Below are 25265 nucleotides of genomic sequence, written 5' to 3'. Positions count from 1 at the left end.
GAGCCACGGTGCCTGGCTTCCTTGTTATTTCTCTATGTTTTTTAATGAAAAATTTCAAACATATATAAATGTAAAGTACAGTGGCCAGGGAGGTGACTCAGTCCTGTTTCACCATATTGGCCAGGCTGGTCTCGAACTCCTGACCTCGTGATCCGCCCACCTCGGCCTCCCAAAGTGCTGGAATTACAGGTGTGAGCCACCGTGCCCAGCCCAATACTTCTTTTAATCTGTAAACTCCCCTCCATCTCTCTCTTTTTCCACCCCTTACTATTTATCTGTTGAAGAAATTAGATTTGTGCTATAGTTTCCCATAGTCTGGATTTTGCTGATTGCATCCATATGTTGTGGGGGTTTTTGTGTGTGTTGTGTTTTGTTTCGTTTTGTTTTTTGGTGACAGGGTCTCACTCTGTCACCCAAGCTGGAGTGTAGTGGCACATTCTTGGCTCATTGCCACCTCCACCTCCCGACTGAAGCAATCCTCCCACTTTAGCCTCTCAGGTAGCTGGGACTACAGGTACACGCCACCACTTCCAGCTCATTTTTTTTGTATTTTTAGTAGAGACAGGGTTTTGCTATGTTGCCAGGCTGGTCTTGAACTCCTGGACTCAAGTGATCTGCCCACCTTGGCCTTCCACAGTGCTGGTATTACAGGCATGAGCCACTGCTCCTGGCCCACTCTGTTGTACTTTCATGTGTTCCTCTGTCCTTTGCACTTCCTGTAAATTGGTAGTTGGAGCCAGAGGTTTGATCAGATTGAGGTCTGATCCCCTATCCTCTCCCTTTGGCAGAAAAACCGACTTCATAGGTAATATATCATCTTCCATCAGGTACATGTGAAATCTATGTCTTTCTGTTAACTGGTGGTGTTGCATACTTCATTAATTATTAATTCATGAAGGGGATGTAAAATTGTGATCGTTTTTAATTTTATTCCTTACTAGCTCTAGAGAAACTTTGCCTTATCTGATATTTGATTAGCCAGTGGTACAGTGTTTTTCATGTGTGTGTCTTGCTTTTTGAAAGGATAAAGGCTTGATTTTTGTTTTATTTTGTTTTCCCCTTTACCAGTTTTCAAAATATGCATTGGTTTACTAACATCCTTCAATATTTACCCATTTTGTTGTTTGTTTATACATATTATTAAGAACTACCAGACTTAAACATGTGGCTGAGTTGTGATTGAAGTTATTGCCGTTATTGATACTCAGGCTGGTTCAGGCTGATTCCTATATTCTTTTTGTTTTGTTTTTTTTTGAGACAGAATCTCGCTCTGTCGCCCAGGCTGGAGTGCAATGGCTTGATTTCAGCTCACTGCAACCTCTGCCTCCTGGGTTCAAGCAATTCTCCTGCCTCGCCTCCCAAGTAACTTGGATTACAGGCACCACCACCACACCCGGCTAATTTTTTGTATTTTTAATAGAGATGGGGTTTCGCCATATTGGCCAGGCTGATCTTGAACTCCTGACCTCAGGTGATCCACCCACCTTGGCCTCCCAAAGCGTTGGGGTTGCAGGCATGAGCCACCACGCCCAGATGGTTCCTATATTCTGTTGACATGAAGTCATGGTAAGAAGTCATTGATAGATTCTTTACTGTCTAGTGTTTGAAGATATACCAGACTGGGAATCAGTCATTTGCCAAGGAGCCCTACCTTTTTCATGTTTCTGCTAAAAGGTGAGGGTTCATCAACATTTGTATTTGGAATTAATATTTTAAAACTCTAGTGTGGGGTATACTGCTACTGATGTAGTCATTGTTTGTACGATTTTCAGTGGACAGAGCTAGGAAATTTGTATGTGTTTGTTCGTATGCTTATATTTAAAGATAAAATACATCATAAGTTCATAGTGATACTTTCAATTGAGATTAGAGGCCTCAAGGTAATTATTAATGTCCTGTGTTTTAACATCCGTTATCTCTTTTTATCCCATGATGAAAATCTCAGTTCTCAGTGATACCAGAGGTGATAGAATGTCACATAGCTGCTCATTTGCTTTATTCCTTATTCACAGCTTTCTCAACCTTACAGTACTTAGTCTCCCATCAAAAATATGATTACTAAAAACAGTTAAAAATTTTTTTTTAGTTCTTTTTTGTCTGCGGGTTATATTTCACTATAGACATGCTAATTGCTGGGTTTTACAAATTATTTGGAATCGTAGCTTGTGGTTATGCTACCATCTGTATACAAATTTAGGTTCATTTATTTTATTCATTTAACTTTAAGTCTCTCTCTTTAGGTAGGAAGAGTGGCATTTCTCCTAAAAAATCAAAATACATGACTCCAATGCAGCAGAAACTAAATGAGGTCTATGAAGCTGTAAAGAACTATACTGATAAGAGAGGTCGCCGCCTCAGTGCCATATTTCTGAGGCTTCCCTCTAGATCTGAGTTGCCTGACTACTATCTGACTATTAAAAAGCCCATGGATATGGAAAAAATTCGAAGTCACATGATGGCCAACAAGTACCAAGATATTGACTCTATGGTTGAGGACTTTGTCATGATGTTTAATAATGCATGTACATACAATGAGCCTGAGTCTTTGATCTACAAAGATGCTCTTGTACTACACAAAGTCCTGCTTGAAACGCGCAGAGACCTGGAGGGAGATGAGGACTCTCATGTCCCAAATGTGACTTTGCTGATTCAAGAGCTTATCCACAATCTTTTTGTGTCAGTCATGAGTCATCAGGATGATGAGGGAAGATGCTACAGTGATTCTTTAGCGGAAATTCCTGCTGTGGATCCCAACTTTCCTAACAAACCACCCCTTACATTTGACATCATTAGGAAGAATGTTGAAAATAATCGCTACCGGCGGCTTGATTTATTTCAAGAGCATATGTTTGAAGTATTGGAACGGGCAAGAAGGATGAATCGGTATGTTTTCAAAGCCATTTTCATTTTGAGGATGTGTGCTATTTAATACAAAACAGATGAAAGAATATTGCTTTGATGTACTATTTCCACTTACGTACGTGATTGTAGTTGGTAGCATGCTATTCTGAATTCTAATTAGCCAGAACTTCTTAAGATCGAGTATATTCTATGGGGGAGAGAAGGCACACCACTAAGTCATCTAGATTAAGGCCAGTGAGGAGGAAGACAAAATTGAAGGTCTCTTGAAAAGCATAAACTTAAAATACAGCCTTTCGGCCGGGCGCGGTGGCTCAAGCCTGTAATCCCAGCACTTTGGGAGGCCGAGACGGGCAGATCACGAGGTCGGGAGATCGAGACCATCCTGGCTAACACGGTGAAACCCCGTCTCTACTAAAAAAAATACAAAAAACTAGCCGGGCGAGGTGGCGGGTGCCTGTAGTCCCAGCTACTCGGGAGGCTGAGGCAGGAGAATGGCGTGAACCCGGGAGGCGGAGCTTGCAGTGAGCTGAGATCCGGCCACTGCACTCCAGCCTGGGCGACAGAGCGAGACTCCGTCTCAAAAAAAAAAAAAAAAAAAAAAAAAAAAATACAGCCTTTCACAGAATGTGTTTTATAAAAACATAAATGTTTCTAATTGGAAATAGTAACTGCATTTTTCTTTTAAGGTTTGGCTTCAATGCATGACTGCTTTAAATAAAATAGCTCCAAGGTATTGACCTGAGGTAGACTGATATAAATTTGATCACCATTTTAAGTACCTCAGGAGGGCTTCTTTTTTTTTTTTTTAATCTCAGGTTTCTAGAGAGCTTGCTGAAGACATTAAATGTTTTAAAAGAAGCAAATTTAGATTTACATTAAACTTAAATTTCCTTCTAATTTTTATCTGTGATATATATTTGCTGCATATCAATATCAAACTTGACTATTAAATTCAGCAATTATAGTGTATTTTATATGTGCTCTTGGAGACAGCTGGGAAAATATAAAAAAATAAAGATACAAACCGTACCTTCCTGGAGCTTACAACTTACCATGTTTAGAACTAGACCTTTAGGCAGTGTAATGCCAGCTAGGGAATCTATGAAGTCAGACATTGCTCTGAACCTTTAAAGAAAAGCAAGTAGTCTTTGCTTTCAGTGTCTTCGCAAATAAAAGAAAAAAGATCGTAACATTTGCTGCTTGTATTAAGCACCAACTCTTTGTAAAGCACCATGCTAAACACTTTATGAAGGCAATCTCTAACCCTTATGATAGCCATTCTAGGTAAGTGATAATCTTCTCAGTTTGCATGTGAAAGAATTAGAGGCATAGGCAGAGAAAAGTTACCCATAGTCATCCAACTAGTAAATGATGTGACTTGTCTTGCTCTTCACTGCAGAGAGCTACTCCTGAGCCAATTACTAGGACAAGTCATGGAGCACGGCCGTGGATGATAAGCCTTGAGCTCTGTGCTCTAAAAGCTTGAAGTCTGATGGATGGGCCAGGACTTATGCTTAAGGGAAAAATAATTCCAGACATGAAACAACATATCACAACCTGATATTTAGTAAAGATGGTGATGTAAGGAATTCTGTGGGCCACAGTTCTCCTAAAAAGGCATAAGGTATCAGGAAAGAATGGGTGGATAGGTAGGGTTCAAATGAGTAGGCAAGAAGATATTTCAAATAAGGTGAATGTTATGAGCAAAGAAATGGAGTTAGGAAATGAATATGGTATGTTTAAAAGACAGGGATAGAGTTGGGGCCAGTTTGGTGAGGCCCATGAGTGACACCTTTAAGAAATGGTCCTTAATAATATGGTGCTTCAGCAATTGGGTAGAAATAAAGAGAAAGATGGAGGGACATCTTGCAGTCAAAAACTCTTGGATTTACTCATTTATTCAACATATATTTATGGAGATGCTACCAATTAATGAGCATATTCTAGATGGAATACACCAGTGGGCAAAACAAACTCTATTTTCATGTAGCTTAGACTTCTTTCTGTTCTTGTTCTTGGCTTAAGTAGTCCTTAAGTCTAATACCCCTCCCTTCCTCCCCTCCCTGCTTAGCCTCATTACATCTTGGTGTTAGTTCTGTGAGTCTTTCAATGATTATTTGTCTTGTAGATTATTAGGAACTTTGTTTATGTTGTATAGATGATATGTTTATTTTAAGAATTAAGATTTGTATCTCTAGGAAATTAGCTCTTTTCATTCTCCCATTGTTGACATGATTGTTTTTTGCTTTTGAGTCCTGGGAGATAGAGTCCAGGGTATATTTTTATGAGATAGTGGTGCACACAGTTTTACCCTCATGCCCAGAGCTTTGTTGAAAAACAAAAGGGATCCCTGGTAATTTAATAGTTAGGAAAAATATTTAAAAGAAAAACATACAGGGAGCCATTCTTAACTTTGTAAAAGAAGATAGTATTGTGACTGCTTATAGTACTTATTAAGAATAAGTACTTAATAAGAATTGATGGGGATGCATCAATTTAGTGAAGGATAAACTATGCCTTTATCTACTATATTACCAGTAACAAAGCTAGACATCCCAGAAATAATAGATCATAAATTCAGTGAAGTCTCCATACAGTAGATTTCCATGTTGATCTCTTAAGAGTCTTCATGCTTCATCACCATTTACCCCTACCCCTACCCACCACTGTTACCCAGCGTCACCTAGGACTTCACAGGCTAAAATAGAAGGAATCCGAACAGTGAGACATAACAAGAGAAAAATTCACTCAGGTGACAATAGTTTGTCCATCAACAGTATTTAGTAACAACACAGTGCTGACTCTTGCCAGTTGGCTGCTGCCTTTCCTAAACTGCTGGCAGTATTCCCAGACTAAACACTCTGACCGCCTTGCAGGTAAAAGGGACCTGTGGGAAGATGAACAAGGGAAGCATTAAGAGCCTTCTGTATTCGTAATTTTTTCCTTTTGCTGAATGTCTGCCTTATATAAAAAGATTACTTAGCAATTGAGGGGGAATTTAGAGTTGTTTTTCCAGCTTGAGTATTTATGCTCCTGCACATTCAATGAACACCTGACTTCTTAGATTAATAAATTCTTTATAGTACTTGGAATAAACAAGAAAGCGTATGGTAGGTGCTTAGTGACTCTTGTAAAAAATGTTCATTTCTAAACCATGTGATATGATGGAATTATGATCTGCCCTTTCAGTATACCATCAAAGGTATTTACAAAAATTTTACAAAAATTTTTTACTTTTAATTTACAAAAATTTTCACTTTTAATTTTATAAAAGTGAAAATTTATAAAATGAACTTTAATTTCAAGTGAGCAGAATTCAAATATCGTCATTCAGAAAACAGACATAAAATTGTGTTTTAGGGGCCAGGTACAGTGGCTCACACCTGTAATCCCAGCACTTTGGGAGCCCAAGGTGGGAGGATGGCTTGCACTCAGGAGTTTGAGACCAGTCTGGACAACATAGCAAGACCTTCCTTATCTCTACTTAAAATAAAATTTTAAAAATCAGCCAAGCTTGGTGACGTATGCCTATAGTCCCAGCTACTCGAGAGGCTGAGGTGGGAGGATTGCTTGAGCCAGAAGATTGAGGCTGTAGTGAGCCATGATTGTGCCACTGTACTCCAGCCTGGGCATCAGAGTGAGACTGTATCTCAAGAAGGAAAAAAAAGTGTTTCAGGGGTGTCTTCCCTTGGTAAGTTTTATTTTTATTGCTTTCCTACAAGTATTAGCATTTCTATGACCCCAAAAGATATTTAAAACCTTTCCAAGGCCGGACACAGTGGCTCACACCTGTAATCCCAGCACTTTGGGAGGCCAAGGCGGGAGGATCACCTGAGGTCAGGAATTTGAGACCAGCTTGGCCAACATGGTGAAGCCCCGTTTCTACTAAAAGTACAAAAATTAGCCAGACATGGTGGTGGGTGCCTATAATCCCAGCTACTTGAAAGGCTGAGGCAGGAGAATTGCTTGAACCTGGGAGGCAGAGGTTGCAGAGCTGAGATTGCACCAGTGTACCCTAGCCTGGGCAACAAGAATGAAACTCCGTCTCAAAAAAAAAAAAAAAAAAAAAAACAACTTTCCAGAAATACCCATTTAGGTTATTGATCATGTCTTTTAATTGTTTGCCAGTTCACCTTTGCTGATGAGGAGCAGCATTCTGGGGACCTCTCTGAAGTTTGATGCTCTAGTGTCATGTATCAACAGGCGGCTAACTTGGCCACACTCCTCTGAGCAGAATGTCTCTGTAACTGCTAAGACCTTTGTGGTTAGTTTTGTGAATAAGTTTTTAGACTCTGGTATTCTTAGTTAATAGAATTCTATTTAAGCCAGCCAGTTGTGGTGTCTCACACCTGTAATTTAAGCACTTCGGAAGGCTGAAGTGGGAGGATCACTCGAGGCCAGGAGTTCAAGACCAGCCTGGGCAACATAGGGAGGACCCTGTTGCTACAAAAAATTTAAAAATTAGCCAGCTTGAGCCCAAGAAGTTGAGGCTATGGTGAGCTGTGATCACGCCACTGCACTCTAGTCTGAGTGGCAGAGCAAGACCCAGCCTAAAAAAATAAAATAAAATAAGAACAATTGTATGTAAACCTTCCTCAGACCGCAGTGGACTAGAAACAGTAATAAAACTTCCTCCAGTCAAAATTCTAAAGTCTAAAGTTTATTTTGCCCACTCCCCACATTTTATTTATTTAGTTATGTATGTATGTATGTATGTATGTATGTATTTATTTATTTTGAGACAGAGTCTCACTCTATTGCCCAGACTAGAGTGCAGTGGCGCAATCTTGGCTCACTGCAACCTCTACTCCCGGGTTCAAGCGATTGTCCTGCCTCAGCCTCCTGAGTAGCTGAGATTACATATGTGCACCATCATGCCTGGCTAATTTTTATATTTTCAGTAGAGACTTGGGTTAACCATTTTGGCCCACCGTGACCTCCCAAAGTGCTGGGATTGTAGGTGTGAGCCACCACAACTGGCCTATTTGTTGATTTTTTTAAAGAGACAGGATCTTGCTCTGTTGCCCAGGGTGGAATGCAGTGGTGCCATCATAACTTACTGTACCCTTGAACTCCTGAGCTCAAGTGACCCTCCCGCCTCAGCTTCCCAGATAGCTAGGACTACAGGTGTGTACTCCAATGCCCGGCTGATTTTTTGTTGAGACAGTGTCTTGCTGTGTTGCTTAGGCTGGTCTCAAACTCCTGGCCTTAAGCAGTCCTCCCACCTCGGCCTCCCAAAGCGTTGGGATTATAGGTGTGAACCACCATGCCTGGCTGCCTTATTTCATAAATGAGAAAGAGACTCAGAAAAGTTCTGGGTATGACATAGATAATCTTTTTTCCATCTTTCACTGTGTTGCCTTTGCTGGTTCCCCAGAATTACACAGTTATTTCTGGGAAACTAAAATGAACACTAACTCTGAGGCCTCTAACCATTATAGAATGCCTTCATGGCTTTGCTTTAGGTTCAGATATTCACAGGGTCTCACTAGCCTAGGCAACCATGATATAGGACCAAAAGGAAGAAAATAGAGCCTATTATGTAACACACTGGTCTGCTATTAAGATAAAGTAAAAATGCAAAGAATGGATACAAATAAGTGTTGAACATATTGTAGAAACTTGGTACAATTCTTGGTTCTGGCAGCCACTTTCCCCTGCCAGAATCAATCAATGCATGTGCCATGTATCTCCAAGAGAAAATACATGAAGCCTTTCCTTTTACATGAGCTGTACAAGAAGTGAACCTTGAAGTAAAGGAAAATGGTGGCCATGAGGCTTACCATGGTAAAATGACACTTCGGATTTTGTTTTAACAAACTTCAGAAAGATACTCTTCATAGACCTGTGCAGAAATACCACTATATCAATTAAAGAAGCATTTAATAGAATTTAACATAATTGAGGTGTTTAAAAGAAATAGCTTGTGTGTCAGTGGATACTCTTGATACCGTTATAGGACAGATTCAGAAATATATGAAGATGCGGTAGAACTTCAGCAGTTTTTTATTAAAATTCGTGATGAACTCTGCAAAAATGGAGAGATTCTTCTTTCACCGGCACTCAGCTATACCACAAAACATTTGCATAATGATGTGGAGAAAGAGAAAAAGGAAAAATTGCCAAAAGAAATAGAGGAAGATAAACTAAAACGAGAAGAAGAAAAAAGAGGTTGGTTTCTTTTCATTTTATTGAATATGAAGAAATGTACTGTCTTCTAGCTGTTCTCATAATTAGCTGTGGAAAAGAGTCCTGTTTGTATGAATGAAAATTCAGGGTATTGACTATATTAGAGTAGGCACAATGAGATGGAAATATTTTTATAGTTATCAATTTGGTCATCAGACCTGGGAAAGATTGAAAGTTACCTGTGGCACAGCTGTTATCCTAGCATTCCAGGAAAAGAGTCAGTTAATTCACAAGTGTGGGGGCTTAATGCCTCTTTATATTATTGGTAGATCAAAACCTAAGCAGGCCAGCTAGAACTAGAAAGCATTCTCAACAGTGAGTCCATCAAGTTTTTGCCACATCATACAGTAGCATTGCTTTCCTCGTAGATAATTTGGACCAGACAAGTAGATGATATTTTGGTTGAATCACATACCTGGAGAAAAGTTTAATTGTATCAAACTATAAAATGTTACTTTGGGTCACTTGCCAGAATTTAGAAATATTTTGATAACAGGATCTTATGATTACAAATTGGATCATTTCTGATAAAGTTCAAGTTCACATAGATTCCTAGAATATGTGACTTTAAGTTATGTTAATCTTTGGCATCAAATCTCCTGCATAGATTTTTTTTCCCTTAGGCAAGAAAACAAAATAGATTGATTTGAAGCAAATTCTTACAAGTGATGGCATTCTCTTCCCCAAAGAGAAGGGAAAGAAACCTGGTTGGTGAGAATAGTAATTTTGCCAGCATAGAACTAACTGCAAAACCAACAGCTTTGTCACCAAAGGAGATATATGATATACTCATTCAGGAAGATAGTGAATATATATGTGTGGGGTTTAGAGGAGGGGGGAATCTGTGACTTTGCCAGCTAAAAGTGGTTGATGCAGAAATGCATGGAGTAAAGCTGCAACTTTGATGGCCCAAGGTGATGATCCAAGTTAAAGAATATTCTGAAAATTAGACATCTGTAAAAGGACTGAGATAAGCTCTCCACACGTTCCCAGCCAACTGGAAAACCTACACATGCTGTTGGGGAAGATGCAAAAGAACCTGGTGAAAAGCAAAATCCAATGGGGTACTTGAAAATTGACTGCGACTTTGAGTGCATCTCCCAACCTATACACAGATCTGTCAGCACATGGCATATCATGGGCTTGAGGTAGTTAACTACAACCTTCATCTAAGTCATTGGCTGTAGAAAGAGAGGAACAACCTCTAGTGTCAAGTTTCCTAGTAGATCTATAGTGGGAGCTCCAGAGGAGAGAAGAGAAAGGGGGAGAAAAAAAGATTTGAAGACATAATGACTGAAAGCCTCTCAAATTGATGAAAAACATTAACCTACAGCTCCAAGAATTTCAAGTAAGATAAACACAAAGAAAGCCCCATTTAGATACATCATCATCAAACTGATGAAAATCTTGAAAGCAGCAACTGATTGATCACATACATGTAATTATCTGCACGTTCCATCCAGGGGCCTGGGGATTGTCCAGCCCAACTGACAATTAGTGATACCTGAGCACTTTTCCCAGCATCTGGGGTCAGGGCCACTCAATCTGCCACTACCACCACAACTGGCACCCATCTTCATGTGTTACCTGTGGGTCCAGGTACTAGCCCACCCATCATAGCCATTGCCAGTACTGGTGCAAAACACTTGGGTCCCAAAGAGTTGTCCCAGCACTGCTACTGCTTTCACCCTTGTCACATCCACTGCCCAGGGGCTCAGGAACCCACCCACCTGCTCGATCCACTGCTGCCATTCCTGGCACTCGAGCAAGCCAGCTGAAGTCCCAAGAATTGGCCTGCCTGGACCTGCTAACACCAGTGCCAGTATACACCACTCTGGTGCCCAAAGCCTGGCACACTTGACAGCCCAGTCCCCAGCAATACTTTATCACGGCCTCCACTGTCAACTGCACCCCAAGCCAGGGGCCCCCACCTCCTCCCCACCCCCCACATTAGTTAGGAACTGGGCTCCACAGGAGTCAGTGACTGGCAAGCAAGTGAACATTATCCCCTGAGCTCCACTTCCTGTTAGATCAGTGATGGCATTAGATTCTCATAGGAGCATGAACCCTGTTGTGGACTGTGTGTGTGAGGAATCTAGGTTGTGCACTGCTTATGAAACTCTAATGCCTGATGATCTGAGATGGAACAGTTTCATCCTGAAACCATCCCACAACCCTCATCCCTTACCCCCACAAACCCCACCCCCGTCTATGGAAAAATTATCTTCCACGAAACTAGTCCCTGGTGCCAAAAAGGTTGGGGGCTGCTGCCCTAAGCTACTGAGGAAGTCATGGATACCACTGATACTGTTTACAGTAGAAGGAATCATACAGAGATTACACTACTGTACGCACCTAGATTCAAAACCAAAGTATCCTGCCCAACCAACACCACAGATCTATCTTCAAGGAAAAGTCCTCTTCTACGAAAATAAATTCAGAACATTGGAAGAAGTGACTATTATACCAGACACACACATAGTATCAATTTAAGGACACAGGAATCAAGAAAAAGCAAGGAAATATGATACCTCCAAAAGAACCCAGTAATTCTCTAGCAATAGATTCCAATCAAAAAGTAATTTATCGGCTGGGCGCAGTGGCTCACACTGTAATCCCTGCACTTTGGGAGACCAGGGCCGGCAGATCACGAGATCAGGAGTGCAAGACCAGCCTGGCCAACATGGTGAAACACTGTCTCTGCTAAAAATACAAAAATTAGCCAGGCATGGTGGCGTGCACCTGTAATCTCAGCTGCTCGGAAGGCTGAGGCAGAAGAATACTTTGAACCCAGGAGGTGGAGGTTGTAGTGAGCCAAGATTGTGCCATTGCACTCCGGCCTGGGACAGAGTGAGACTCCGTCTCAAAAACAAACGAAGTAATTTATCAAATTCCAGGAAAATAATTCAAAGTTTCATACTAAAGAAAGTGAGATACAAGAGAATTCTTAGAAACAATACAAAGAAATCAGAAAAACAATTCAGGATATGAATGAGAACTTTATCAAATAGATACCATGAAAAAGAACTAAAAGATTCTGGAACTGAAGAATTTATTGAATGAAATACAAAAGATATTTGAAAGCTTTAGGAACAGACTATATCAAGCAGAAAAAAGAATTTCAGGAATTGTTGACAGGTCTTTTGAAATAGTAATAACCCACTCAGAGAAAAATAAAGAATGAGCAAAGCTTGGTAACATAAGGGACACCATAAAGTGACCAAGTATTCAAATTTTCAGTATTCCTGAAGGTGAAGAGGAAAGTTTAAAAGGTTGAAAAACCTGTTTAGTGAAATAAAGGATGAAAACTTTCTAAGTGTATCAAGAAATTTAGACATCCAGTTACAGAAGAGTCAAAGATCCCCAAACAGATAAAATTCAAAAAAGTCTTCCCAATGGTACATTACTGTCAAAAGTCAAAGATAAGGAGAAAATCCTAAAACAGTAACAGTAAAGTATCTAATTATCTATCAAGGAGTTCCCATTAGGTTAACAGTGGCTTTCTCAGCAGAAACCTTACAGGCCAGAGATAATGGGATGGTATATTCAAAGTAATAAAATAAAAACTGCTGGCAAAGGATACTATACCCAGGAAAATTATCTTTTGCAAATGAAGGAGAAATAAAGTCCCAGACAAGCAAAAACTGAGGGAATTCGTTACCACTAGATTGGTCTTACAAGAAATGCTTAAGGGATTCCTACATTTGGAAGTGTAAGACAGTAACTACCATCATTAAAAGACATGAAAATATGAAAACACTGGTAGAGCAAACATACAAAAAAGGAAGAGAAAAAATTCACGTTACCCACTACAGAATACCACCAAACCGCAATGATAAACCGTAAGAGAGAAACAAAGGAACAAATGATATACAGAATAACCAGAAATCAAGTAATAGAAAAACAGAAATAAGCTCTTACATATTAATAATAACATTGAATATAAATGGATTAACTTTCCACTTAAAAGACATAGGCTGGGCCAGGCACAGTGGCTCACACCTGTAATCTGAGCATTCTGGGAGGCCAAGGCAGGTGGATTACTTAAGGTTAGCAGTTCAAGACCAGTCTGGCCAACATATAGTGAAACCTCGTCTCTACCAAAAAATACAAAAATTAGTTGGACGTGGTGGCACGTGCCTGTAGTTCTAGCTACTTGGGAAGCTGAGGCAGGAGAATTGCTTGAACCTGGGAGCTGGAGGTTACAGCAAACCGAGATTGCACCACTGCCCTCCAGCCTGGGCGATAGAGCGAGATTCTGTCTCTCAAAAAAAAAAAATATAGACTGGCTGAATGTATTTTGAAAATATGACCCAACTATATGGTGCCCACAAGAAACTCATCTCACCTGTGAAGACACATAGACTGAAAATAAAGAGTTATAAAAAGATATTTCATGCAAATAGAGACCAAAAGTGAGCAGCAGTAGCTTGCTTATATCAGATAAAACAGTCAAAACAGTAAAAAGAGACCCAAAAAAGGTCATTACATAAAGATAAAGGGATCCGTTCAGCAAGGGGATCTAACAGTTCTGAGCATATATACACTCAGCACCAAAGCAGCCAGATATATAAAGCAGATATTATTATATCTAAAGAGCAAGATAGATTGTGGTTGAAGTCCACAACCACAATAGTAGTTGTGGACTTCAACATCCCACTGTCAGCATTAGATCATCTAGACAGAAAATTAACAAAGAAACACTGGATTTAAGTTGCACTTTAGAACAAATGCATCTACCAGACATCTACAGAACATTTTATCTAACAGCTACAGAATGCACATTTTTCTCATCAGCACACAAAACATTCTCCAGGATAGACCACATGTGAGGACACAAAACAAGTCTCAACAAATTTTTAAAAATTGAAATTAGGCTGGGCTCACACCTGTAATCCCAACACTTTGGAAGGCCAAGGCAGGCAGATCACTTGAGCTCAGGAGTTCAAGACCAGCCTGGGCCACATAGCAAGACCTCATCTCTATCAAAATAAATAATTTTTAAAAAAATTGAAGTCATATCAATTATCTTCTCAGACCACAATGGAAGAAAACTAGAAATCAATAACAAGAGGAACTTTGGAAACTGTACAAATACATGGATATTAAACATGTTCCTAAAGGACCATTGTATCAAGGAAGAAATTTAGTAAGATAAAAATTTTATTGAAACAAAAATTGAAACACAACAGAACCTGTAGGATACAGCAAAAGCAGTGCTTTTTACAATAGGGAACTTTACAGCAATAAATGCCTAAATCAAAAAAGTAGAAGCATTTCAAATAATCTAATGATTCACCTCAAGGAGTTACTAAAGCAGCAACAAACCAAACCCAAAGTTAATAAAAAGAAAGAAATAATGAACAACAGAATTCAATGAAATATACCTAAAAAAATACAAAGGATCAACAAAACAAGAAGTTGGTTTTTTGAAAAGAAAACAAAACTAGTAACTCACTTGCTAAACTAACCAGTAAAAAGAGAAGACCCAAATAAAATCAGAAATGAAAAAGGAGATACTAAACTCATACTAGAGAAATACAAAAGACCATTAGAGACTATTATGAACAACTGTACGGTAACAAACCGGAAAACCTAGAGGAAATGGATAAATTCCTGAACACATACAGCCTACCAAGACTGAATCAGGAAAGCGGACTAATAATAAGTCAGGAGATTGAATCACTAATAAGTCTCCCAAGAAAGAAAAGTCCAGGACTGAATGATTTCATTGCCAAACTCATTCTACAAAGGCCAATATTACCCTGATGCCAGAACCAGACCAGGATGCAACAATAACAACGAAAAGAAAACTACAGGCCAGCATCCCTGATGAACATAGATGCAGAAATTCTCACCAAAATTCTTGCAATATGAATCCAACAGCATATTTTTTTAAAATACACCACAATCATGTGGGATTTATCCCAGCAATACAAGGATAGTTTAAAATATCCAAAAAATAAACATGATGTTTCACATTAACAGAATGAAGGACAGAAACCATATGATTATCTCAATACATGCAGAAAAAGCATTTGATAAAATTCAGCATCCCATTCATGACAGAAACTCAACAAATTAAGCATAGAGGGAACATATCTCAGTAAAGGAACTGAGCACAGTGGCTCACACCTGTAATCCCAGTGCTTTGGGAGGCTGAGGTGGGAGGATCAACTGAGACAAGGAGTTTAAGACCAGCCTGGGCAATATAGTGAGATCTGACTTTACAAAACAAAAAATTAACCCAGCAGTGTGGCATATGCCTGTAATCCCAGATGGCAACTCCAGAAGCTGAGGCAGAAGGAGCCCCACGAGTTTGAGTTTCCAGTAAGACTCTATCTGTAAAAATAAATAAATAAGTTTTAAAACATGATAAAGGCCATATATGACAGATCCACAACTAACATCATGCATGATGAGGAAAAGCTGAAAGCCTTTCTTTTTTTTTTTTTTTTTTTTTTTTTTTTTTTTTTTTTTTTTTGACAGAGTTTCGCTCTTGTTGCCCCAGGGTGGAGTGCAGTGGTACGATCTCGGCTCGCTGCAGCCTCCTCCGCTTCCAGTTTCAAGCAATTCTCGTGCCTCAGCCTCCCAGGTAGCTGGGACTACAGGTACCTGCTGCCATGCCTGGCTGATTTTTGTATTTTTAGTAGAGACGGGGTTTCACCACGTTGGCCAGGCTGATCTTGAACTCCTAACCTCGTGATCTGCCCACCTTGGCCTCGCAAAGTGCAGGGATTACAAGCATTAACCACCATGCCCTGCCTGAAAGCCTTTCTTCTAAGAACTGGAAGAGGTCAAATAACTTTACTTTCACCACTCCTATTCAACATAGTACTGCAAGAGAATCAGTCAAGAGAATGAAATAAATTGGAGAAAGGAAGAAGTCCATTTGTCCCTCTCTGCTGATGATATGATCTTATATCTAGAAAAACCTAAAGACTTGATTTAAAAAAAACTCTTCAGTCTGATAAATAAATTCAGTGACTTGGAGAATACAAAATCAGCATACTAGTAATGAGCTAGCTGAGAAAGAAATCAAGAAGGGCACTTTGGGAGGCTGAGGCAGGCAGATAACTTGACGTCAGGAGTTCAAGAACAAACTGACCAACATGGTGAACCCTCTTGTCTCTATCAAAAATAAAACAATTAGCTGGGCGTGGTGATGCACACCTATAATCCCAGCTACTCACTAGGCTGAGGCAGAAGGATCCCTTGAACCTGAGAGGCGCAGGTTGCAGTGAGCCAAGATCGTGCCATTGTACTCCTGCCTGGGCAACAAGAGCAAATGTCATCTCAAAAAAGAAAAAAAAAAAGAAATCAAGAAGGCAATCCTATTTATAGTATCCACCAAAAAAAAAAAACCCTCCAAATAATAAGGGGGTGAAAGATCTCTATAAGGAAAACTATAAAACACTGATGTAAAAAACTAAAGAGGACACAAACAAATGGAGAAACCCCATGCTCATGGATCTGAAGAATTAATATCATTAAAATGAGCATACTACCCAAAGCAGTCTGCAGATTCAATCTCCAATTTCTATCAAAGTACCAATGTCATTTTTCACAGAAATAGAAAAAAATTCAGGCCAGGCACAGTGGCTCACGCCTGTAACTCCATTTTGGGAGGCCGAAGCGGGCGGATCACTTGAGGTCTGGAGTTCAGGACTAGCTTGGCCAACATGGTGAAAACGCTGTCTCTACTAAAAATACAAAAATTAGGCCCAGCACTGTGGCTCATGCCTGTAATCCCAGCACTTTGGGAGGCTGAGGCAGGTGGATTACCTGAGGTCAGGAGTTCGAGACCAGCCTGACCAACATAGAGAGACCCCTGTCTCTACCAAAAATAACAAAATTAGCTGGGCCTGGTGGCGCATGCTTGTAAATCCCAGCTACTCGGGAGGCTGAGGCAAGAGAATCACTTGAATCCAGGAGGCAGAGTTTGCGGTGAGCCAAGATTGTGCCATTGTACTCCACCCTGGGCAACAAGAGTAACATTCCATCTCATGCTGGGTGTGGCGGCTCACACCTGTAATTCTAGCACTTTGGAGGCTGAGGCGGGCGCATCACAAGGTCAGGAGATTGAGACCATCCTGGCTAACATGGTGAAATGCTGTCTCCACTAAAAATACAAAAAATTAGCTGGGCGTGGTGGCAGGCACCTGTGGTCCCAGCTACTCGGGAGGCTGAGGCAGGAGAATGGTGTGAACCTGGGAGGCGGGGCTTGCAGTGAACAGAGATCACACCACTGAAATCCAGCCTGGGCGACAGAGCGAGACTCCAGCTCAAAAAAAAAAAAACCTCCATCTCAGAAAAAAAAAAAAATATACACACACACACACACACACACACACACACACACACACTAGCTGGGCATGGTGGCGAATGCCTGTAATCCTAATTACTGGGGAGACTGAGACAGGAGAATCACTTGAAATCGGGTGGCAGAGGTTTCAGTGAGCTGAGATCACACCACTGCACTCCAGCCTGGGCAACAGAGCAAAATTCTGTCTCTGAGTAAGTAAGTAAATAAAATTCTAAAATTTTTTTTAAATCCTAAAATTTGAATGGAACCAAAAAAAGGCCTGAATAGTCAAAGCAATCCTGAGCAAAAAGAACAAAGCTGGAGGCATCACACTACCTGACTTCAAAATGTATTACAAGGCTAGAGTAACCAAACAGCACAGTATTGGTATAAAAACAGACATATAGACCAATGAAAGTGAATAGAGAATTCAGAAGGGAATCCACATATTTATAGCCAAGTGATTTTTCAACAAGGGCACCAAGAACATGCGTTGCGGAAGGACACCCTCTTCAATAAATGGTGGTGGAAAAATTGAATATCCAGAGGCAGAAAACGAAACAAGGCCCATATCTCTTACCATATACAAAAATCAACTCAAGATGGAGTAAAGACTTAAACATAAGACCCAAAACTATAAAACTACTAGAAGAAAACAGAGAAGACACTTCAGGACATTGGTCTAGGCAAAGATCTTATGGCAAAGGCCTCAAAAGCACAGACAACAAAAATTGACAAATGGGATTATATTAAACTAAAAGGCTTCTGCACAGCAAAGGAAACAAGACAGTGAAGAGACAGCCTGCCCAATGGGAGAAAATATTTGCAAACTGTTCATCTGATGAGGGACTAATATCCAGACTATACCAGGAATTCAAACATCTCAACAATAAAAAACAATAATTGTAATAATAATCCCATTAAAAAGTGGGCAAAGAACATGAACAGTTGTTTCTCAAATGAAAGCATATAAATGGTTAATATGCATATGATAAAATGTTCGATATGACTAATCATCAGTGCAAATCAAAACTACAATGTGATGTCACCTTGTTACCCCAGTTATTAAGAAGACAATAAGTAATAGATGTTGGCTAGGATGCAGAGCAAAGGGAACTGTTATACATTGTTGATAGGAATATAAATTACTACAGTTACTATGTGAAAACAGTATGGAGATTTTTCAAAATACTAAAAATAGAACTACGTGATCTAGCAAGCCTACCACTAGGTGTTTATCCAAAGGAAAAGAAATTAGTATATCAAAGGGATACCTGCATTCACGTTTATAGAAGCACTATTCACAGTAACAAAGATACGAATTCAACATAAGTGCCCATCAATGGATGAAAGCATAAAGAAAATGTGCGTGTGTGTATATACAATGGAATATTATTTGTCCATAGCAAAAATAAAATAGTGTTATTTGTAACGACATGGATGGAACTGCAGATCATTACCTTAATTGAAATATGCCAGACACAGAAAGACAGATTTTGCATGTTCTCAATTACATGTGGGAACTAAAAAAGTTGATCTCATGGAGTTAGAGAGTAGAATGATTGATACCAAAGACTGAGAAAGATGGTTGCGATAGAGATGAAAAGAGCAACAAACATGGAGTTAGAAGGTACAAGTTCTAATATTTGACAGCAGAATAGGGTGACTGTAGTTAGCAACAGTGTATTGAATGTTTCAAAGTAGCTAGAAGAGAGAACTTAAAATGTTCCCAACACATAGAAAGGATGGTTACCCCAAATACCCTGACTTGATCATTACATGTTCTATACGTGCAACAAAATGTCACGTCTCCCATAAATATTTATATTATATATCAATGAAAAAACAAAAATTGTGATTGTAATTAATATCACTGAAATGCACACTTTACGTTGGTTCAAATGGCAGATTTCGTTATAGATTTTTTATCACAATTTAAAAATGTATTTAAAAATATATCCATGAAATATTAATGTTTTTATAAAAATATTTTCATCATATACAAGTGAAATTGACAGTAAAAACATTTTTTTTTTTTTTTTGAGATGGAGTCTCACTGTGTCGCCCAGGCTGGAGTGCAATGGCGTAATCTCGGTTCACTGCAAGCTCTGCCTCCCGGGTTCACACCATTCTCCTGCCTCAGCCTCCCAAGTAGCTGGGACTACAGGCACCTGCCACCACACTTGGCTAATTTTTGTATTTTTAGTAGAGACGGGGTTTCACTGTGTTAGCCAGGATGGTCTCAATCTCCTGACCTCGTGATCCGCCCGCCTCGGCTGCCCAAAGTGCTGGGATTACAGGCATGAGCCACCATGCCTGGCTGACAGTAAAATTTTTTAAAAAATTTGATTTGCATTTCCCTGACGTTTATAGTTATGTTGAGCATTTTATCATATGCCTATTGACCATCTATATGTTTATAGTTAGATAGGAAAAATAAGTTACTAGTGTTCAATAGCACTACAGACTGACTATAGTTAACAACAATTTATTTTATGTTTTCAAATAGCTAAAAGAGTGGATTTTGAGTCTTTTCAACATAAAGGAATGATAAATGCTTGAGATTATGAATATGCTAATTACCCTGATTTGATTGTTATACATTGTGTCCATGTTATTGAAATATCACACTGTACTCCATAAATATGTACATTTTGTGTGTGTGTGTGATGGGGTCTCATTCTGTCACCCAGGCTAGAGTACAGTAGCACGAACATGGCTCACTACACCCTCAACCTCCTGAGCTCAAACGAGTCTCTTGCCTCAGTCTCCTGAGTAGTTGAGACTAGAGGCATGTGCCACACCTGCCTTTTTTTTTTTTTTTTTTTTGAGATGTAGTCTCGCTCTGTTCCCCAGGCTGGAGTGCAGTGGTGTGATCTCAGCTCACTGCAGCCTCTGCCTCCCCAGTTCCAGCAATTCTCCTGCCTCAGCCTCCTGAGTAGCTGGGATTATAGGCATACACCACCACACCCAGCTGATTTTTGTATTTTTAGCAGAGACGGGACTTTGCCATGTTGGCCAGGCTGGTCTCTAACTCCTGACCTCAGGTGATCTGCCTGCTTCCGCCTCCCTAAGTGCTTAGATTACAGGCATGAGCCACTGCACCTGGCCTAATTTTTTAAATTACTTGTAGAGACTAGATCTTGCTGTGTTGCCCAGGCTGGTTTCAAACTCCTGGGCTCAAGGGATCCTCCCTCCTCAGATTCCCAAAGTGCTGGGATTGCAGACATGAGCCACATGATTATTATATGTCAATGAAAAATAACAAAAGCCCAATAAGTGGTATATGCATACAATGGAATATTATCCCACCGTAAAAAGGAATGCCATCTTTTTTCATGCTATGTAAATGAACATTGAAAACCTTATGATAAGTGAAGTAGGCCAAACTGAAAAGGACAAATATTGTTTGATTACACTTTTTTGAAGTATATAGAATTGGCAAATTCATAGGGACAGAAAGTGGAATAGAGGTTGCTAGGGGCCAGGTTGCGGAGTGGAGAAATGGGTAATTATTGTTTAATGATTAAAGTTTCTGTTTGGTGTAATGAAAAAGTTTTGAAAATAGTTTGTTGTTATGGTTGCACAACACTAAATTATTGCCAGTGAATGGTACATTTTAAAGTGGTCAGAATAACTGTTTTGTATATGTTTTACTACAATTATTAATATCTAATAATGTAATATACCAAAAACCATTGAACTTTAAATAGGTGAATTATGTGGTGTGTTAATTATATATGAGTTGTTTTCCATTCAGAGAAATATTAGAATACAAAGTTGAAGAAGTCTCCCAGAAGTAGAACAACATTGCTCTATCTCCTAATTCTTGGTATTATATATATAATTTTTAAAAGTTCTGCCAATTTTGGTGAAAACTGTTATCTAGCAACTGATTAATCAAGTGGATCCCTGTGTCATACACAGCAGATCTATAAGGTTCTTTAATTTTTTTTTTTTTTTTTTTTTTTTTAAGACGGAGTTTCGCTCTTTTTTGCCCAGGCTGGAATGCAGTGGCGCGATCTCAGCTCACCGCAACCTCCGCCTCCCGGGTTCAAGCAATTCTCGTGCCTCAGCCTCCCGAGTAGCTGGGATTACAGGCATGTGCCACAATGCCTGGCTAATTTTGTATTTTTAGTAGAGACGGGGTTTCTCCATGTTGGTCAGGCTGGTCTTGAACTGCCGACCTCAGGTGATCCACCCGCCTCGGCCTCCCAAAGTGCTGGGATTACAGGCGTGAGCCACCGCGCCCGGCCAGATCTGTAAGGTTCTTGAGAATTTTATACCAGCAGTATAAAGGAAGAAAAAGATAACTGACTGGGCGCAGTGGCTCATGCCTGTAATCCCAGCACTTTGGAAGGCTAAAACGGGTGGATCACCTGAGGTCAGGAGTTCAAGACCAGCCTAACCAACATTTATTTTAGTTGAAACCCTGTCTCGACTAAAAATACAAAAACTAGCCGAGTGTGGTGGTACACGCCTATAGTCCCACCTACTCGGGAGGCTGAGGCAAGAGAATTGCTTAAACCTGGGAGGCAGAGGTTGCAGTGAGCCGAGATTGCACCACTGCACTCCAGCCTGGGCGACACAGTGAGACTCTCCCTAGTAGCTGGAACTACAGGCGAGTACCACCACACAAGGCTAAGGTAGAAGGATCGCTGCATCACTTGAGCCCCGGAGTTCAGGGTTGTAGTGAGCTATGATGGTGCCACTACTCTGAAACCTGGGTGAACCCTGTCTGTAAAAAACAAAAAAAAATCCTAATATCTCTGTTCCTTTCAGTAAACTGATAGTGTTACTGCTGGTATAAAATTCTCAAGAACCTTATAGATCTGCTGTGTATGACACAGGGATCCATTTGATTAATCAGTTGCTAGATAACAGTTTTCACCAAAATTGGCAGAACTTTTAAAAATTATATATATAATACCAAGAATTAGGAGATAGAGCAAGATGGCCCAATAGAAGCCTCCACCAATTGTCCTCCCCAGGAACACCAAATTTAACAATTATCTACACACAAAAAAGCACCTTCATGAGAACCAAAAATCAGGTAAACAATCACAGTACCTAGTTTTAACTTTGTATCACTGAAAGAGGGTAGAAAACACAGTCTTGAATTGCTGGCACCACCCTTCTCCCATACCCCAGCATCAGCTGTATGGCACAGAGAATCCTTTTGCTTGCGGGAGTTAGAGCACAGCGATTGTGGGGTTTGCACTGGAACTCAGCCGATGCGTACAGAGGAAACATTCAGGCCAGTCCTCATCAGAGGGGAATTGTCCAGCCCAGTGGACTGGACAATTGTCAGAACTTGAGTTCCAGCAAGCCTTGCCACTGTGTGCTAAAGGGCTCTGGGGTCCTAAATAAACTTGAAGGGACGTGTAGGCCACAAGGACTACAACTAGTAGGCAAGTCCTAGTGCTGTGATGGGCTCAGAGCCAGTGGACTTAGGGGGCACATGACATGTGAGACACCAGCAGGGTAGCCAGGTGTCATATGTCAATGAAAAATAACAAAAGCCCAAAAAATGATATATTCATACAATGGAATATTATCCCACCATAAAAAGGAATGCCATCGTTTTTCATGCTATGTAAATGAACGTCTGCCTCTGCCTCCCAGGTTCCAGCAATTCTCCTGCCTCAGCCTCCTGAATAGCTGGGATTACAGGCATGTGCCAGCTGTAATCCCACCCCTCCCCAACCCTGGGCAACTCCAAAAAAGACTTCTTCCTTCCCCTTGAGGAGAGGAGAGGGAAGAGTAAAGAGGTCTTTGTCTTGCAGCCTAGATACCAGCTCAGCCACAGTAGGATAAGGCACTGGGCAGAGTCCTGAGGCACCCATTCCAGGCACTAGCTCCTACGCAGCATTTCTAGACATGCCCCTGGGCCAGAAGGGAACACACTGCCTTGAAGAGAGGGACCCAGTCTTGGTAGAATTCATCACCTGCTAACTAAAGAGCCCTTGGACCCTGAATAATCAGCAACACTAGCCAGGTAGTAGGCCTATAGGATACATTTCTTTTTTTTTGAGATGGAGTCTCGCTTTGTCGCCAGGCTGGAGTGCAGTGGCACAATCTCAGCTCACTGCAACCTCTGCCTCCCGGGTTCAAGCGATTCTCCTGCCTCAGCCCCCCAAGTAGCTGGGACTACAGGCGTGTACCACCAAGCCCAGGTAATTTTTATATTTTTAGTAGAAATGGAGTTTCAGCATGTTGGCCAGAATGGTCTCGATCTCTTGACCTCATGATCCGCCCGCCTTGGCCTCCCAAAGTGCTGGGATTACAGACGTCAGCCACCGTGCCCAGCCACAGTCCTACAATTTATATGGAACCATAAAAGACTCAGAATAGCTAAAGTTATTTTGAGCCAAAAGAAAACTGGAGGAATCACATTACCTGACTTCAGTTTATATTACAGAGCTATATAGTATCTGAAACAGCATGGTGCTGGCATAAAAACAGACATATAGACCAATGGAAAAGAGTAGAGAACCCAGAAACAAATCCATACATCTACAGTGAACTCATTTTTGACAACAGTGCCAAGAACATACATTGGGGAAAGGACAGTCTCTTCAATAAACGGTGCTGGGAAAACTAGATATCAGTATACAGAATAATGAAATTAGCCCCCTGTCTCTTGCCATATACAAAAATCAAAATGGATTAAAGACTTAAATCTAATACCCGAAACTATGAAACTACTAGAATAAAACTGGACTAGGCAAAGATTTCTTGAGTAATACCCAACAGTCTCAGGCAACCAAAACAAAAGTAGATAAATAGGATTACATCAAGTTAAAAAGCCTCTGCACAGGAAAGGAGACAAAGTGAAGGGACAACTCACAGAATGGGAAAAAACGATCTGTAAACTACCCATCTCACAATGGATTAGTAACCAGAATGTATGAGGAATTCAAGCAACTCCTTAAGAGAAAATCTAATAATCCAGTTAAAAAGTAGGCAAAAGACCTGAATATACATTTGCCAAAAGGAGACATACAAATGGCAAACAGGTATATGAAAAGGTGCTGAATATCACTGATCATCAGAAAAAACAATGAGATATCATCTCACCCCAGTTAAAATGGCTTTTATCCAAAAGCCAGGGCCTGATACCAGTTCCCCAGAGTTGGAGCACACAGTCCAGGAGTCCTGAGCTGAGCCTTGGCCCCCTAAAATCCTCTAGAAACTAAGCCCATCAACTGAACCCATCTTATACCACAATCAAACACCCACAGTCATCAAATAGGATAAAAGAATGAAAAAAAAAAAATAGCCAAAGGATAGCAACTTTAAAGATTGAAGGAACATTAGCCCACAAAGATGAGAAAGAACCAGCACAAGAACTCTAACTACTCAAAAGCCAGAGTGCCTTCTTTCCTCCAACATCGCAATTCAGGAAACCCAGAGAATCCCCACAAAATACTTCACAAGATCTTCTCCAAGACGCATAATCATCAGATTCTCCAAGGTCAAAACGAAAGAAAAAATGACAGGTCACCTTCAAAAGGAAGCCCAGAAGACTAACTGTGGACCTGTCAGCACAAACCCTGCAAGCCAGGAAGAGATTGGGGGCCTGTTTTCAACATCTTAAGGAAAAGAAATTCCAACCAGTAATTTCTATCCGGCCAAACCAAACTTCATAAGCCTAGGAGAAATAGAGTCCTTTTTCCTCAAGCAGATGCTGAGGGAATTTTTTACCACCAGACCTGCCTTGCAGTAGCTCCCAAAAGAAGCACTAAATATGAAAAGGAAAGACACTTACCAGACACTACAAAAACACACTTAAGTATATCGACCAATGACACTGTAAAGCAACCACACAAACAAGATTGCTTCCAGCTAACAACATAATGACAAGATCAGATCCACACATATCAATACGGACCTTGAATGTAAATGG

At 40.3% G+C, this 25265-nt stretch overlaps 2 protein-coding genes across 48 annotated transcripts in view; one reads left to right on the top strand and one right to left on the bottom strand.

Moving 5' to 3' along the window:
• Nucleotides 1-25265, bottom strand: part of SPCS1 (signal peptidase complex subunit 1) — a 181588-nt gene that overhangs the window by 94662 nt on the left and 61661 nt on the right. The window lies entirely within an intron of this gene.
• The window catches only part of PBRM1 (polybromo 1), a 150226-nt gene that overhangs the window by 73394 nt on the left and 51567 nt on the right, over nucleotides 1-25265 (top strand). For all 47 annotated transcript variants that reach the window (XM_050778460.1, XM_050778453.1, XM_050778436.1 and 44 more), the window contains 2 exons: nucleotides 2241-2883; nucleotides 8822-9033. In XM_050778460.1, coding sequence (XP_050634417.1) covers nucleotides 2241-2883; nucleotides 8822-9033 — 855 coding nt within the window. The remainder of the gene's footprint in view (nucleotides 1-2240; nucleotides 2884-8821; nucleotides 9034-25265) is intronic.

The sequence above is a fragment of the Macaca thibetana genome, chromosome 2, assembly GCF_024542745.1.
Source record: "Macaca thibetana thibetana isolate TM-01 chromosome 2, ASM2454274v1, whole genome shotgun sequence".
NCBI classification, from domain to species: domain Eukaryota; kingdom Metazoa; phylum Chordata; class Mammalia; order Primates; family Cercopithecidae; genus Macaca; species Macaca thibetana.
The sequence above is the reverse complement of the archived record's forward strand: the minus strand, read 5'-3'. Positions and strand labels throughout refer to the sequence as shown.